Below are 18487 nucleotides of genomic sequence, written 5' to 3'. Positions count from 1 at the left end.
ACACCAGGCTGCTGTTTCCTATTCATGTACACACCAAGCTGCCATGATTTCTATTTGTTAATACACCGCGCGGCTTTCTTTCATACATTAAACAGAATGCTGCAAGAACTCAGTGGGTCAAGCAGCATCTGAGGAGGTATACGGTATAAGTCAACATATCAGGTGGAGACCTTACATCAGGATTAATGAGGACAGTAAAGAACGTCAGTATAGAGCAGCATGATAGGTGGTAACAGAGAAGCTGGTAGGTGATAGATGGATAATTGAGTCTGAAGAAGGGTCTTGATCCGAAACATTACCTATTCCTTTTCTCCAGAGATGCTGTCTGACCCGCTGAGTTACTTCAGCCTTTTGTGTGTATCTCAGGTGATAGGTGGGACTTGACGGAGAGACGATGTGACCACATTTTAGAGAACGGTAAGGGAAATATTCCCCCCCAAAAAACCCCAACTCCCATGCACTCTCACATCCTTCTATTGTTTTTCACCCTTTTTTCATTCCTCCCATCCTCCCTCTTCCTGTTTCCATCTATCCATTGTCTTCTCCCCATCTGGTTTCACCGATCACCTACCAGCCTATATCTCACTCCCTCTTCATACAGCATTTTACCAGGCAACATCTACATTGAAATATCGACCTACACCTTTTGCTTCTATAGATGTTGCTTGGCCCACTGAATTCTCCTGACATTGTATTTGTTCCAGATTCCAGCATCAGCTATCTCTTTTGCCACTTGTCTGCCATGATTCATATTGATGTTCACACCAAGCTGGTGTGTTCTGTATTGGTGTACATACCCACCTGTTGGTTTCTGTTTTAGTGTACATGCCTGGCTGTTGTGTTTCCTATTTATGCACATTTGTGTAAATTACGACTCTATTTTTCACATACCGCAGGCAGAGTCCAGTCTTCACCTGGATACTGGACAACAAGTAACTCCAGTACATTCTTGGAACCTTTCACTACCACTGAATTATCCGAGTTCCTATGAAAGCTGGGACAGAAAGGAAAGAGTGCAATTAGTGAGTGTTGAAATCATCAAGCAGTGTCAGATCCCCCTGTGACACTAAATTCTCTTTCTAACCACTCGCCCAAATCTCAAATGCTCATAAATCTTTCTGTAGAAGTATGAAACCAGAAGCAGAATGGTTAGTCACCTCTCCACATGGAAAATAGTGGCTACAGAGAATGACACAAATTACCAGAAGCAATTTATTATTCTTAAAGTCACATACACTGAAGTTCTCTGATCTGGTTAAATTTAAGACTGCGCAAATCATGTACAAAGCAAGAAATAATTTACTTCCAAGAAATATACAAAAACTGTTTATGGAAAGACAGGGTGGGTATAATTTGAGAGGGGAACATAATTAAAAAAAACTCAATGTCAGAACAACTCTTAAAAGTATGTGCATAGCAATCTGTGGTGTGAATTTGTGGAATGGTCTGGAACAGGAGATAAAACTTAGCACAAGCATAATTCAGTTTAAAAAGATGTACAAAAACACTTGTTTAAAAGGATATTGGGATGAGGATAGGTGATTGTGATGTTTGTTATACTGATTGTATTGGGAAGGGTGATTATAGAGTGATGGGTTGTAAATATGACTAAGATACTGTATAGTATACGCGGGTTTTTTCTTTTCTTTTTCTTTTTTTCTTTTTTGTATGGCTTTGTAAATATTTGATTAGTGTTCAAATGTAAATAATTTGGTGTACATATAATGGCTGGTGTACATATGGTGTACATATAGCTGCTAAATTTGTATAAGATAATTACAAGCAGTTGAATAAGGGGTGGGAATTAATAAGCTTTGGCTTTTTCCTGCTCCTTTTCGGACACATATGATTTCATTTATTTATAGATATTGTTTTTGACACTTTATAAATATTTTTGTTTTGTTTTTTGTATGCTGTTTCACACTTGCTTTTTTATTCTTTTATTCTGTTCGAAATAAATAATAAATAAATAAATAAATAAAAATGTCTCCAACTGTTGAAATTGATGAAAGGTCATTGATGTAAATTTAATTCTCTTATCCTCTCTACAGATGTGACACGACTTGCTGAATGTTCGGTCAGGTCATAAATAGGATAGAGACTCAGAGTCCTCTACTGAGGGCAGGGGAATTTCCTGGCATTTCTCCGCCCATTTCTGCAGCTGATCTACATCCCATTGGATCTCGCTGTCTGCAACTCTTCCAATTTTGATGTAATCAACAAACTTACTCACCGAGCCATCTACATTTACATCCAGGTCATTTATATAGATCACAAACAGCAAATATCCCAGCACAGATCCCTGCGGAAGTCCACTGCTTACAGACATCCACCTAGAATATCTAACTTCAACCACAACTCGACCTGAAACGTCACCCATTCCTTCTATCTGCCTGAGCTACTCCAGCATTTTGTGTCTATCTACGCTGTAAACCAGCAATTGCATATTTCGCTTGGGCAGCTTACAACCCAGTGGTATGAATATTGATTTCTCTAACTTCAAGTAATCCCGGCATTCCTTCTCTCTCCATCCCTCCCCCACCCAAGTCGCACCAGCTTCTCGTTTTCACCCAACAAACAGCTAACAATGGCTTGTTTCACTTATCATCGTTACTTTTGTTGCATATCTTTCATTCATTGTTCTTTATCTCTCTACATCATCGTCTAAATCTCTCGTTTCAGTCTGAACTAGTCTGAAGAAGGGTCACGACCCGAAACGTCACCCATTCCTTTTCTCAGAGATGCTGCCTGACCTTTCGAGTTACTTTAGCTTTCTGTGTCTGTCTTCAGTTTAAACCAACATCTGCAGTTCCCTCTTACCCTACTGCCAATAAGCTGCTCCACTATGCCTTCACTTCTTATTGGCTGCTATACCTTTTATGAGTCAATAAAACGACTCTTTGTTAAACTTTGCTGCTGCTGCTATGCTTCGCTTCCAGTCTCAAAACTAACTATCACAGTTAGTGACTTTTGGTATTCCAGTTCCCCATGACACAGTGAGCTGACGTGGTGTCCTTTCATAAGGGTGCAGTGAAGAATAATACATATATATACACATATGCAAATACATACATGCACACACATATACGTACCACACACACAATGTCTTACTACAAAACATGAAAGTGGCTGTCTCCTTACCGAGTTATAATAGGTTCCATCATAAGGTTACATCCAAAACTGTGCAGGCTCCCTTTTCCAGTCAGTCCAGTCCTACCCACTGGATTCACGTGATCTGGATTCACGCGATTCCTGAAACAGTTATAGAAAACTTTAGGTGGTCAGGATGATGATCAGAATCTCCACTCACAGTGTGGGCCAGATCCAAACCTCAATTTACATGTGGTCCTGATGATAATGGGACAGGGACAAATGCCCACAAATGGGATCATGCAGCAGTGCCTGGTTATCCTGAGGGGATGTACTGGCAGTAGACAAACCATGACAACACAGTATGTGCAAATGGGGCCAATCTGAATAGTTCCAAGCATGGTACATTTATTTTGAGAGGACTAGATAACAAAAACAGGGATGTAATGCTGAGGTTCTATAAGGCTCTAGTCAGACCACATTTATTGTGAGCAAAATTTGAGCAACTATGAGCCAATTTGAGGAAGGCTGTGCTGGCGCTGGAGAGAGTCCAGAGGACATTTACAAAAATGATCCCAGGAATGAGTGGGTTAACTTATGATGAGCGTCTGATGGCACTGAGCCTCTATTTGCTGGAATTTAGGACGAGGGGGTACCTCATTGAAACTTACAGAATAGTGAAAGGCCTAGATAAAGTGGATGTGGAGAGGAGTGGGAGAGACTAGGACCAGAGGTCATAGCCTCAGAATTAAAGGACGTTCTTTTAGGAAGAAGATGAGGAGGTATTTCTTTAGACAAAGGGCAGTGAATCTGTGGAATTATTTCTCACAGAAGGCTGTGGAGGAAAAGTCAATGGATATATTTAAGGCAGAGTTAGATAGATTCTTGGTTAGTACAGGTGTCAGAAGTTATGGGGAAAAGGCAGAAGAATGGGGTTGAGGGAAAAATAGATCAGCCATAATTGAATGACAGAGTAGACTTGATGGGCCAAATGTCCTGATTCTGTTCCTCTCATGAACATGAAAGTGGCTAATTTGGAGCTGCCATCTTCAAAACAGGAAGATGAAGGACTCGAACAAAGTGAGAAAAGAGTAACAGGTGCAGGTGCTGGAGGCCAGAGCGGAAATAGTCAAAGCCTTTCCACGCTGCAAGCTGTGACCTGCAACATAATGCCTAAAAGGGTCAACCTGCAACAGGCAAGCAGTCCCTGACTTCCAATGAAAAATTACATCCATGAAGAATAAGCAGGGACTGCTAGATATTGAACGTTGAATGCAATCCGTTAGATAGAATGAAATACACTAAATTAAAAGAAGTGCAAGTGAATGACGGCTTCACCTGAAAAGACTGTTTCGGGAGTAAGAGGTGAAAAGAAGGGTTGCTTTGACTGTGGTTGACCGGAGGGCGGGGGGCGACGGGGTTGGTTGGAATGGAAGTGACAATAGTTATAGTCTGGACCAAATATTATAATAACAACTTACTGGAGGGATTCATTAACTATGGCAGTGTCGCCATCCAATCCACTGTCCAGGCAGTCTGCTAATGGAGCAGTTTTCCTGGAAAACAGAGAAACAGAGGAACAGGGGCTGAGATGGGACAAACATGACTGTATTACACTGAGTAGAGAGAAACAGAGAGTAGAGAGACCTCCATGTTATCTAGCACACCCGCAAGAATGCAATCTATTGGAGAACAACAGGAAATTCATTTCCTTTCAACGTTGCAAACAATTGCCAAATCCAGCTCAGAGAATGGCTCTGGGATGTCCAGGGTTCTTTTCATATATCATAGAAACAGAAGAATAGGTGCAGGAGTAGGCCAATCGGCTCTTCGAGCCAGCACCGCCATTCAATATGATCATGGCTGATCATCTAAAATCAGTACCCCGTTCCTGCTTTTCCCCTATATCCCTTGATTTCTTTAGCCCTAAGAGCTTCTGTAAATCTAACTCTCTTGAAAACATCCAGTGAATTGGTCCCCACTGCCTTCTGCGGCAGAGAATTTCACAGATTCACAACTCTCTGGGTGAAAAGGTTTTTCCTCATCTCAGTCCTAAATGCCCTGCCACTTATTCTTAAACTGTGACCCCTGGTTCTGGACTCCCCCAACATCGGGAACATTTTTCCTGCATCTAGACTGTCCAATCCTTTAAGAATGTTATTTGTTTCTATAAGATACCCTCTCATCCTTCTAAATTCCAGTGAATACAAGCCCAGTCGACCCATTCTTTCATCATATGTCAGTCCCGCCATCACGGGAATTAACCTGGTGAACCTACGCTGCACTCCATCAATAGCAAAAATGTCCTTCCTCAAATTAAGACACCAACATTGCACACAACACTCCAGGTGCAGTCTCACCAGGGCCCTGTACAACTGCAGTAGGACCTCCTTGCTCCTAAACTCAAATTCTCTCGCAATGAAGGCCAACATGCCATTAGCTTTCTTCACTGCCTGCTGTACCTGCATGCTTATCACTGCCTGCTGTACGTGCATGCCTAGATAATAGTGAATACAGACTGTTACAGACTATGGAGAATGGACCACCTGGGTCCAACCTGTCCTCAGCAGACACAAGCCCCAGCTAGCACTACCAGGAGCTATATGAGTTATTCTACCTCTGAGCACAATGTAAATGAAAGTGAATGACTGGACTAGCTGGGTCAGCACATTAAGACCTAAACCGCTCTGCACACTTTGCAAATGTTGTACAGGTTCTCAGAGAGTGGCTAATATAATTGGTAACAAGCAGAGGGATCGGCTGGCATAGTGAGCAGTGCCAGTGCTGGGGTTTGGATCACTCTCTATCTTGGAAATCCAGGACAGGGATGCATAGTGTGTCGGAAGGAACTGCAGATGCTGGCTTACACCGAAGATAGACACAAAAGGCTGGAGTAACTCAGCGGGTCAGGCAGCATCTCTGGAGAAATGGAATAGGTGATGATTCGGGTCGAAAAGAATGGTCTCGACCCAGAATGTCACCTATTCCTTTGCTCCAGAGATGCTCCCTGACCCGCTGAGTTCCTCCGGCTTTTTGTGTCTATTTACAGGGATGCATAGGTTAGGTGCAGAGTAAAGCTTCCTTTACACTATCCTGTCACACATCCCAGTGCAGGGACAGCACGAATGGACAGCAGATTGGGCAGTAGATTGGAGACGTCTGCGTTCAGTCTGTGTGAACAGCAGCTGATTCCAGTCGGCCATGTGCCAGAGGCTGACGAATGGAAAAGCTGTGCGTTATCTAACGGAGGACAGATTAAAGAAAAGCTTTTTTTTTAACGAAAGGGAGTTTGATCAACATCTTCCACAGGTTGCCTGTGGGAGGCAGAAGAGGTTTTATCCAACAGGGAGGTTGTATTGACTGTCCCTCTTTACACCTTTTAGCACATTCACTGGATACAGAACAATCTGAGCTGGAATTTACTCCCAGGCCTCACTATGGGGAGTCCACCTGCTCCAAGCTGACCTCAGGCCCAGGAAAGTCAGCTATAAAGGCAGTGTCGTGGAGGGGGTGATTTTTTCCCAATGGAGATCTCTGAGTCTCTGCATTCCTCCAGGAAGAAGAAGTGGCACCTTCCTCCCATTTAGCAGGGGCCAGGAGAAGGGCAAAGCCTGTCAAGGCTAGGTACTCTATTACAATCTATTCCCCAGAATAGGCTGAATGTCAGCCCAAAGGGTGCTGGGTACCTGGAGGCTCTGCTGATACTGACAGAACTGATCAGTGCCCTTCACCAGCTGTGGAGCTGAAAATCCTCAGCATTGGATCATCTGGCTGTGGAATTCCACCAGGCTTTCTGGGATGTCCTGGGTGCGGGTAGTGGACTCTGCGTGGGTCCTGTGGAACGCCTGGCAACTGGGAAGATGCCTTTCTTGTGGTGCAGGGCTGTCATCGTCCTGTTGCCTAACAGGCATGATCCCCACTTATGAAAGTGGAGCCCAGTTTCTTTCCTTAGCATGGATAGCAAGATATTTGTCTAGGCCCTGAACACCTTTCAGGGTACATGCCCCCTTGGTCCAGTTCAGTCCATTCAGGACAGCATCAATTTGTTCCAGGACCTGGTTCACCTTTCTGAGGGGACTGGTTTGTTGGTCCCCTTTCTCTCCCTCCACCAGTACAAGGAAGTTGACAGAATGGATTGCCTATACCTTTCTGGCATTCTGGCTCAGGCCACATTTCTGCTGACTTTTGCACAGTTCTCTGTGTTTTTGGGTGAAGAGTGCATCAGAGGTGTCCATGTTTGGCCAGCTGTAGAGCTATTTCTTTCATCAGAGGATATTGAAGGGCTTGGCTATGCATTGGTTTTGGCGTGGGGATTGTTCTCTTGATTTACATTGATGACGTGTTCCTCGAGGCCACAGATTCCATTGACCTATGAGTGTGGTGAGTACCAGGAAGTTTTTTTTCCAGCCATGTCCTCAGCATGATTCAATTGCGAGAAATGTTTCAGACCCTTGGTAGGTCAGTGCCGAGTGGACTCTTCACCAGAAGAGATGGGACCATCACACGGAGCACCTTGCCTCTCATCCTCCTGGGAGTCCACACGAGCCCTGCTGAGGAGGTCCGGGTGCCAAACTGGCAGAGTGTGAAAGCAAAAATCGCTATCCAGATGGTCATGGGACTGGACAGCTCCTCGTCCTTTGCTTCGGGGCCTGGGCATTGGTCATAAACCTACTAGTGACCTCTATTCTCTGGTTAGTCACTTTGATCCTGGCCCCTGCTTTGACCAGCAAGATCCAAAAGAAGCTGATGGATTTCTACTGGGTCAGGATGAAGTATTGGGTCTCTGCTGCTGTCCTGAGCAGTCCTAAGCCTCTTGTGAGGGTAGGGTGGCTAGTCACTGGCATGCATCTGAAACCAGGTGCTGATGCTTTGCCTTTGGTCCGAGTCTCTCAGTTGCAGAGGGTGACCAGTCGATGGTGTGTGTCTCTACCTTCAGGCCATCGAGTGAGAGAGTTGTACATAGAGCATCCCCCAGATGGCATGCACTGGCATTGCAGGGGAACTGCCTTCAAGATGTCAAGCAGCTCCTGGTGGCAAGTATCAGCTGTGCTGCTCCATGGGAGTTGTCTGTCTTTAACTGGGACTATCAGAGTCATGGGCATGGTTGAATGAAGAGATGGAACAGACAGTGAGAGAGCGAATTGCATGCCACTTGGGATGGTGGCCGACATATCCAGCAGTCACATCACAATGACCATCGATCTATATATCTGGGTAAATGTCTTTTAAAATTTGTGATTATATCTGCTACCATAGCTTCATCTAGCAGCTCACTCCAAATACAGACTACCCTCTGAGTGTAAAAGTTGCCCTGAGGTCCATTTTAAATATCACCTTCGTTTAGTTCAGTTTAGTTTAGAGATACAGTACAGAAACAGGCCCTTCGGCCCACCGAGTTCGCGCCGACCGGCTATCCCCGCATACTTGGGATAATTTACTATCTTTACCAATCCAATTCACCTACAAATCTGTACGTCTTTGCAGTGTGGGAGGAGACTGGAGCTCCTGGAGAAAACCCACACAGGTCACGGGGAGAATGTACAAACTCCATTCAGACAGCACCTGTAGTCAGGATCGATCCTGGGTCTCTAGCGCTGTAAGGCAGCAACTCTACCACTGCACCACCTCTCTCACCTTAAGTCTATGCCACCCAGTTTTAGAATCCTCTACCCTGGGAAATGACTATGCCACTGGCAACAGAGCTGGGCTCACCCGACTCCTTACCTGTTCTGCTGTGAGGAGATTCCCAATTGAAACAACAACCTCAGAATATGTTTTATGCATCTGCAACCGTAAATTAAAAGAGAAATGACATTGGTTGTTACTTTACCTTGTCAGTCGATTCTCATCTGGTCTTTCCGCTGTGTAAGAAGGTGGATTGTACTCGGTAAATTTAACCTACAAAAAGAAAAATATTAAAAATCAGGGAATATCTAAAAGGAGGTAATGTTGACAAGATGCCTAATTTACTTCTTTATGCCACATCTATAATTAATATCCTCATCTATTTCCTGCATCACTTTCTAATCCAGAGGATTACAGGTGCTGTCTGCACGGAGTTTGTACATTTTCCCTGTGACCGGGTGGGTTTTCTCTGGGTGCTGCGGTTTCCTCCCACAACGCAAGGGTTTGTAGGCTATTGGCTTCTATAAATTGCCCCTGGTGTGTAGGATGTGAAAGTGGGATAACAAAGAAGTAGTGTATAGGTGATTGTTGGTCGGCACAGACTCAGTGGGCTGCAGGGCCTGTTTCCACACTTTATCTCTAAAACTAAAAAGGCAAGACAATGAATTTGCACGTTATTTGAGATTTTGAGATTCACCACAGATGCATGTGATTTGCATCAGGCTTACTGGATGAGGAAGAAGCTCCATCTCTGCTTGGGCTTCCCTCTCTTTGAGGCCTTTGAAATTGTATTGCACTCTTTTTTAAGTTTAGTTTAGTTTAGAGATACAGCGTGGAAACAGGCCCTTCAGCCCACCGAGTCCGCGACGACGAGCGATCACTGCATATTTGTACTATCCTACACACACTAGGGACATTTTACAATTATACCAAGCCAATTAACCTACACACCTGTACGTCTTTGGAATAGGGAAACATCACCTAGTCCTTTTCTCCAGAGATGCTGACCCGATGAGTTACTCTAGCTTTTTGTGTCTACCTTTGGTTTAAACTAGCATCTGCAGTTCCTTCCTACATAATTCCTGCCGCCATTCCTTACCTGCCAGGGGACCATCTCATCAGGCACAGGAAAGCGTTCAATGTTGCTATCTGGATAGACCAAGCTGCGAGCTTTAATGTGGTATTTGGGTTTCAAATCCCCCTCTTCACCAACGTCTTCTTTGTTTTTAATTCTACCATCAGAAATTACTGTATAGAAAAATAAACAGCATTGAGTAACATTGTCCGTGTCGTAGTACATTTAGCACACAGTAGACCACTCAGCCCATTGATTGTGTTCATGCCAGTCAACAAGATCTCCAAGCCTAATCCCGGCTTCCAGCCTGCAGGTCACTGTCCTTCAAGCACACATATCATGTTGAGGCTTTCTGTCTCCACCACACTCATCGACACCAAACTCCAACTTCCCATGGGTGAAAATAAAACTTCTCTTCTCCAATCCATCTATCTATGACTTTAAATCTCTGACATGGTTTTTGACTCATCTACAAAGTCAAATAGCTACTTTCTATTTATTCTATCAATGTCCTTCATAATTTTATGCCCTCAATTAAGTCTTCCCTCAGACTATTTTATTGCAAAGAATACAACCCCAGCCACCCCAAATTGACCTCTTAATTTGATTTATTGATAGATTGAATGAAACAGCCCCTTGGGTGGGCCAAAAGTGGGCAGGTGAGATGAATGTAAATGGGGCCACTTGGTCAGCATTGGCAAGTTAGGCAAAAGGGCCTGTTTCCGTGCTGCATAATTCGATGAAACTATAGAGCACCAGAAGCTGAGAGGAGAACTAAAAGATATGAATATAATTGTAAGAAGCATAGATAGAGTAGATAGTCTTTTCCTCTCGTAGAAACATTAAACACTGGAGTAAGTTTAAAGGAGATTTACAGAGCAAGTTTTATTTACAGAGTGTGATAGGTGCCTGGAATGAGCTGCTGAGTTCTATGTACCAATACATACCAAGGGCTGGTGCATTTTCCCGGGAGCTAAAATCCTTGTTCATGAGAGTGTTCATGATCCAGTTCAAGGCTCGCATACTCTGAAGCATCTATAGAAGTTAAGGGGAAAGATCTATGAACAAAGCTGCTGTTTACCAATAATAAGTAGACATTGAGTGTGCTTTCTGGGGGTGGGAGTTGCAGTGATGGGCTGTCAATTTCCCAATTCAATATTTCAAAATTATACAGAAGATGATGGAACCTGCTACCTCAACCCAACAGTGGAATTCCAAAGTGGGTTTAATTTTTTTGTTTATTTTAGGTTAGAGATACAGCATGGAAACAGGCCCTTCGGCCCACCGAGTCTGCGCCGACCAGCAATCCCCACACATTAACACTATCCTGCACACAATAGCAACAATTTACACTTATACCAAGCCAATTAACCTACAAACCTGTACGTCTTTGGAGTGTGGGAAGAAACCGAAGATCTCGGTGAAAACCCACGTGGTCACGGGAAGAACGTACAAATTCTGTACAGACAGCACCTGTGGTCGGCATCGAACCCGGGTCTCTGGCGCTGAAAGGGCTGTAAGGCAGCAACTCTACCGCTGCGCCACCGTTCTGCCAGAATGGGTTGGGATGGATTTCACAGGCAGTGGGTGGGAAGGAGCTCTCCAACAGGCCTTCCTGGCCTTTTCAAAGGCATCTACAGTCAGGAGCGCGGAACGTAGGGGAAAGTCGGGCCCAAGGACTATTTCAGACCTCTCCCCACTATTGTGGGTGTAGCTTGGGAAATTAATATCATCCCCTTCATTGTGGAGAAAGACCTGGAAACATACAGACTCCCCCCATTACGGGGTAAGTCCAGGGTTGGTACCCCAATCACCAAAGAATCCCCACTGCTGACATGGTCCACATTGGGATCCAGCTGCATAGTGGAGCTGAAACACATCATGATTTTGTGTGCTGAATCGGGCAAGAGAGGCTGAATGGCCCATTCCTGCTCCAATCTTATTTCCTTTTAAAGTTGTGGCAGAGTGATGATATCCTCAGCCTCTCCTTCCAGGACTGCCTGTAGTGGCGAGGATAGTGGGCATGATGAATGACCTTTACACCACAATCAGGTGTGCTCTTGCCCCAGTGACGGTTGTGTCTCCCTGAGAACTACCTGATCCTCCAAGTGATGGATCGTCTGCTCCATCACCTCAAACTTGTTGCTCTCTCTGTTCACGTCAAGCACCTCCGCAACCAGCTCCACCCTGAAAGATACAATGGGACAGAAGCTCAAGAAACTGTTGCACACTAAAGAGACCTTGGTTTGATCCTCAGCATACTCAAGCAACATCTTGGGCCAAGACCCTGCAGGACTGAGGTGCAGTTCAAGCACACATACTCACTTTTCCAAGGTGCACTTGACCTGCTCATTTACACTCTGGTTCTGGTTCCGTGTTTGCTTGACTAGATAATTCTCTTTAATTATATTCTCCCAGGATAATATATCAGCTTCTTCTTTCTCATCCAGCTGCTTCTCTTTAAAAAAAGATGTAAAATAAGGGATGAGATATACAAGCATTTTCTGAGGGATAAGATAGACATGTATTTAGATGGGCAGGGGACAGTCAGCATGGTTTTTTGAATGTCACGCAGTCATAGAGTCGTAGAATGGGAGATCGTGTCTCACAAATCTGAATTTGAGTTTTTTGAAGATGCGACCAAAAAGGTTGATGAGGGCAGACCTGTAGATGTGTATATATGAATTTCAGCAAGGCATTTGACAAGGTTCCTTATGGTGTGCTGCTCTGGAAGGTTAGATTGCTTAGGATCCAAGGAGGCTGGATAGAAAATTGGCTTCATGGAAGGAAGCAGAGAGTGATGGTGGAAGGTTGTTTTTTGGACTGGAGGCCTGTGACTAATGGTGTGCCTCAGGGATTGGTGTGGGGCCGATTGCTGTTTGTCAGTCATATCAATGATTTAGATGAGAACGTACAAGGCATCTGATTTGTAAATTTGCAGATGACACTAAAGTGGTATTGTAAATAGCGAAGATGGTTGTCAAAAGTTGCATCAGGATCTTGATCAGCTAGGCTGAGGAATGGAGTTTAATACAGAGAAGTGCAAGCAGTTGCATTTTGGGAAATCAAACCAGGGGAGGACCTACACAGCGAATGGCTTGGGTCTGGGAAGTGTTGTGGAGCAGAGGGATATAGGAGTACAGGTACATAGCTCCTTCAAAATGGTGTCACAAGTAGATAGGGTGGTCAAAACGGCTTTCATCAGTCAGAGTATTGAGTACAGATGTTGTGAGGCCATGTTACAGTTCTACAAGACATTGGTGAAGCCACATTTAGGGTATTGTGTTCAGTTTTGGTCACCCTGTTATAGAAAAGCCGGAAAAAATGCATTGATTTACACGGATGTCGCCAGGACTTGAGGGCCTGAGTTATAGGCTAAACAGGTTAGGACTTTATTCCTTGGGGTGCAGGTGGATGAGGGGTGGCCTTATATAGGTGTATAAGATCATCAGAGGAACAAATAGGGTTAATGCACAGCCCTTTCCCCATAGTAGGGGAATCAAGAACCAGAGAGCAAAGGTATAATATAAAAGGGGAAAGGTGTAATACCTGAGAGGCAACTTTCTTTACACCAAGGGTGGCAGGTGTATGGAACGAGCTGTTAGAGGAGGTAGTTGAGGCAGGTACTATCATAATGTTGAAGAAACATTAAACAGGTGGAAGGACAGAATAGGTTTAGGGGGATATGGGCAAAACGCAGGCAGCTGGGACTAATGTAGATGGGGCATGTTGGTCGGCGTGGGACTAATGTAGAAGGGGCATGTTGGTCGGCGTGGGACTAGTGTAGATGGGGCATGTTGGTCGGTGTGGGCAAGTTGGGTCGAAGGGCCGGTTTCCCGGCTGAATGATGCTGTGACTCTAATTCAAAAACAGCAGGTCCCGGAGATACAAAATATAAACAAAAATCCTGTAAATCTGCAACATTCATGAAGAGAAACTGTTAACATAGCAGGTTGATGTCATTTGATCAGATGTACTATTACCTTTTTGTCGTAGTTCTGACAAAAGGTTTTCAACCTGAGACATCAAGTGTGTTTCTGCCTTTTGGAAGGTCTTACTGAGCACATTAACTTCTTTATCAAGCTTATCATCCAAGAACTCATCAATTTAATTGAAGATTTTTACCTTTAACAAATTCATTCTGTACATTTTCTAAGTAAGTGACATTTCATAAGTCCATAACTTCTAGGAGCAGAATTAGGTCATTTGGCCTATCAAGTCGACTGTCATTCAATCCTGGGTGATCTATCTTTCCCTCTCGATACCTTTCTCCTGCCTTCACCCCATAACCCCTGACACTCTTACTAATCAAGAATCTGTCCATCTCCACCTTAAAAATATCCATTGGCTTGGCCTCCACAGCTGTCTATGGCACTGAATTCCACAGATTCACCACCCTCTGACTAAAGAAATTCCTTCTCATCTCTTTTCTAAAGGTACGTCCTTTTATTCTGAGGCTATGACCTCTGGTCCTAGACTCTCCCACTAGAGGAAACATCCTCTCCACATCCACTCTATCCAGGCCTTTCGCTATTTGGTAAGTTTTAATGAGGTCTCCCCTCATCGTTCTAAACTCCAGCGACTACAGGCGACAAACGCTCATCATACGTTAACCCAATCATTCTTGGGACCATTCTCGTAATCATCCTCTGGACCCTCTCCACACCAGCACATCCTTCCTCAGATATGGGGGTCAATACTGCTCACAATACTTCAAATGTGGTCTCACCATCGCCTTATAGAGCCTCAGCATAACATCCCTGTTTTTGTATTCTAGCCATCTCGATATAAATGCTGGCATTGCATTTGCCTCCATTACTACCAATTCAACTTGCAAGTTAACTTTTTGGGAATCCTGCACCAGCATTCCCAAATTCCTTTGCACCTCCAATTTCTGAATTCTCTCCCCATTTAGAAAATACAGTAGTCGATGCCTTTATTCCTATTACCAAAATGCATGCTTCCACACTTTGCTATGATGTATTCATTCTACCACTTCTCAGCCCACTCTCCCAACCTGTCCAAGTCTTTCTGCAGAGTCCCTGCTTTCTCTACACTACCTGCCACTCCACCCATCGTATCATCTGCAAACTTGGCCACAAAGCCTTCAATTCCCTCATTCAAATCATTGATATGCACCGTGAAGAGTAGCGGCCCCAGCATCGATCCCTGGAGGACACCGCTAGTCATTTGTCCAAGTAACTGCTAATTCTGCCCTGAATTATTGTTTGTAATTGTGTCTCCAGCATCAAAGTTAAACTGATTGGTCTCTGATTACTGGGTTTATCCATACACATTTTTGGGGGTCCTGAATCCATGGATATTTAAGAGATTACAGCTTAAGCCCCGAAGTCCCTCAGCAACCCGGGATGCATTGTATATGGACCAGGCAATTTTACATGCTACTAGCCTATCCAGCACCTATGCTTTATCAATGACAGCTGCCTTTCCTTTGCATAGAACTTTGTCTTTGGTAGACTTCTCCATTCTTTCCAGCGTTGTATATGATTACCAGTGAAACGGTTAATGGAAGAAGGGACTTACTGAACTTCTTGTGTTTCCGTTTTGATTGCTTGCAAGTTGCACATTCAATTAAGACGACTATATGACTGAAGATGATAAAAGGAGGTGGTGCAGGCGGGCGGGTGTAATATTCCTCGATCAGCGAATACCTCTGGAATTTCCAGATCTTATCTGTATTATCTTGGATCACTTGAAAGGTGTAGCTAAGACCATGGAGAAGGCAGAAGTGAGTGCAGCTCTTTGCTATCTCCCAGTCTCCCAAAGTCCAAGAAACCTGGTAGACTGAAGCTCATAAGTCAAAATAAAAATGTTTTATTCCACTCAAAGTTAGTTACTGAGGTCCAACATTTATGAAATTATACAATTTTTCATAAAACAGGCCCTTTTAGTCTTTGCTGTTGTTTCTCTGTTATAAACACACCACTCTGAGCATTATGCCCCTGTCCCACTTAGGAAACCTGAACGGAAACCTCTGGAGACTTTCGCCCCACCCAAGGTTTCCGTGCGGTTCCTGGAGTTTGCAGGTGGTTGCCGGAGGTTGCAGGTAGTGGAAGCAGGTAGGGAGACTGACAAAACCCTCTGGGAACCTCCGGGAACCGTAGGGAAACCTTGGGTGGGGCGCAAAGTCTCCAGAGGTTTCCGTTCAGGTTTCCTAAGTGGGACAGGGGCATTACTCCCCAGCCACCTCCCCACCCCCAGCTACTTGTCCAATTCCTACTTTTCCACATCATTGTTCCCTTTAATATTCTCAACGAGACCTGGGTGTCATGGTACACCAGTCATTGAAAGTAGGCATGCAGGTGCAGCAGGCAGTGAAGAAAGCGAATGGTATGTTAGCATTCATAGCAAAAGGATTTGAGTATAGGAGCAGGGAGGTTCTACTGTGGTTTTACAGGGTCTTGGTGAGACCACACCAGGGTCTCACCAAGGAGGGTCTTGATCCGAAACGTCGCCTATTCCTTCTCTCCATAGATGCTGCCTCACCAGCTGAGTTTCTCCAGCATTGTTTCTACCTTAGATACATGGATAGGACAAGTTTAGAGGGAGATGGACCAAAAGCAGGCGTGCGACTAGCGTAGATGGACCATGTTGGTCAGTGTGGGCAAGTTGGATCAAAGGGCCTGTTTCCATATTTTATGACGCTATGACCTCAATAAGATCATCCCTTAGAGAGCTGCGCTTCAGGGAATAGAGTCCCAGGCTTCTGGTCCAAAAAACAACAATCCATCACCAACCTCTGCTTCTTTCAATAAAACCAGGTCTGTGTCCAGTTAGCTAGCTGACCCAGGATCCCATCTAATCTAACTGTCCACAGCAGTTTACCATATGGAACCTTGCTGAAGACAATATAGACAATGTATATGGCCGTGCCCATGTCAAACCTTTGGTTACTTCTTTAAATAACTCAATCAAATCCGTAAAACACAATGTCGCATGTACAAAACCATGCTGACTATCCTGAATCAACTCCTGTCTATCCAAATACATATATATCTTAGAACATAGACAGTACAGCACAGGAACAGGGCCTTGGCTCACAATGTCTATGCCAAATATGATACTAAGACCATCTTTTAATCTGTCTGCATATAATCAATTTCCTGAATTTCCATGTTGCTGTCCAAAAGTCTATTAAATGCCACTATCATATCTTTTTCCACAACCATCTCCTTTAAACTTTGCTCTTCTCACCTTAAAGCTCTGCTCTTTACTATTTGATATCTCCATCCTGGAAAAAAAAATTTCTGGCTGTCTAACCCACCAATGCCTCTCATCTATCAGGTCTCCCCTCCCCTCTGCTAATCCAGAGAAAACAATCCAAACCTGTCGAACTTCCAGGTATCATTCTGTTAAACCTCCTCAGCAACCTAACAAAAGCTTCCACATCTTTCCTGTATTGGGGTGACCAGAACTGCCAGCAGTACTCCAAATTTGGCTGAACCAAACATAAAGCTGCACCAGGTCTTCCCCACTCTTATACTCAATGGTCCGATTAATGAAGGCAAAAACATACCATATGCCTTCTTTACCACTCTATCAACTTGTATTGCCGCTTTCAGAGAGTTATGGACTTGGACCTAAGATCCCTATTTTCAATTCCATTAAAGGTCTTGCCATGAATTATATATTTTCCTATTACATTGGCCTCCCAAAGTGCAAAACCTCACACTTGCTTGGATTTAACTCCATCTGCCATTTCTCCACCTATTTCAGTATATCTGCCCATTTCTGCAGTTTATTCCTTGAAAGAGGATAAAATATAAAATCTCTTTAGAGAATCCTCAATTTAATTTGAGAGATATATCCTGCCCCCTTTTTTGTCCACCTGATTTCCTTTTTAAGTATGTTTCTCAGTCCCCTAACCTCCTTCAGGAATACACTTGACCCCAGACTCCAGGCATGTTGGCCTTTATAACACGAGGAATCGAATATAGGAGCAAATAGGTATTTCTGCAGTTGTACAGAGCCCTAGTGAGTCCACACCTGGAGTATTGTGTGCAGTTTTGGTCCCCTAATTTGAGGAAGGACATTCTTGCGATTGAGGGAGTGTAGCGTAGATTTACAAGGTAAATTCCCAGGATGGCGGGACTGTCATTTGCTGAGAGAATGGAGCAGCTGGGCTTGTACACTCTGGAGTTTAGAAGGATGAGAGGACATCTCATTGAAACATATAAGATTGTTAAGGGTTTGGGCACGCTAGAGGCAGGAAACATGTTCCCGATGTTGGAGGAGTCCAGAACCAGGGGCCACAGTTTAAGAATAAGGAGTAAGCCATTTAGAATGGAGACGAGGAAACACTTTTTCTCATAGGGAGTGGTAAGTCTGTGGAATTCTCTGCCTCGGAGGGCAATGAAGGCAGTTTCTCTTGGTGCTTTCAAGAGAGAGAGAGAGAGATAGGGCTCTTAAAAATAGCGGAGTCAGGGGATATGGGGAGAAGGCAGGAACGGGGTACTGATTGGGGGTGATCTGCCATGATCACATTGAATGGCGGTGCTGGCTCGAAGGGCCGAATGGCCTACTCCTGCACCTATTGTCTATTGCCGGCTCTGTCCTTGTCCATGACTATTATAAAGCTAATAGAACGATGGTCACAGGTCCCAGAATGCTCATCCACAATCACTTCAGTCATTTGCCCATCCCAATTTCCAAAGAGTAGGTCAAGCTATACCCTTT

At 44.2% G+C, this 18487-nt stretch overlaps 1 protein-coding gene across 1 annotated transcript in view; it reads right to left on the bottom strand.

Annotated features, from left to right (window-relative positions):
- The window catches only part of trpm2 (transient receptor potential cation channel subfamily M member 2), a 130461-nt gene that overhangs the window by 8775 nt on the left and 103199 nt on the right, over positions 1-18487 (bottom strand). Inside the window, exons 24-32 of the mRNA XM_033024204.1 lie at positions 15335-15516; positions 12116-12248; positions 11887-11977; positions 10738-10825; positions 9815-9963; positions 8921-8988; positions 4572-4646; positions 3142-3252; positions 892-994 (exon numbers count right to left, since the gene is read on the bottom strand). Of these exons, the coding sequence (XP_032880095.1) occupies positions 892-994; positions 3142-3252; positions 4572-4646; positions 8921-8988; positions 9815-9963; positions 10738-10825; positions 11887-11977; positions 12116-12248; positions 15335-15516 (1000 nt within the window). The remainder of the gene's footprint in view (positions 1-891; positions 995-3141; positions 3253-4571; positions 4647-8920; positions 8989-9814; positions 9964-10737; positions 10826-11886; positions 11978-12115; positions 12249-15334; positions 15517-18487) is intronic.

The sequence above is a fragment of the Amblyraja radiata genome, chromosome 7, assembly GCF_010909765.2.
Source record: "Amblyraja radiata isolate CabotCenter1 chromosome 7, sAmbRad1.1.pri, whole genome shotgun sequence".
Classification (NCBI taxonomy): domain Eukaryota; kingdom Metazoa; phylum Chordata; class Chondrichthyes; order Rajiformes; family Rajidae; genus Amblyraja; species Amblyraja radiata.
The sequence above is the reverse complement of the archived record's forward strand: the minus strand, read 5'-3'. Positions and strand labels throughout refer to the sequence as shown.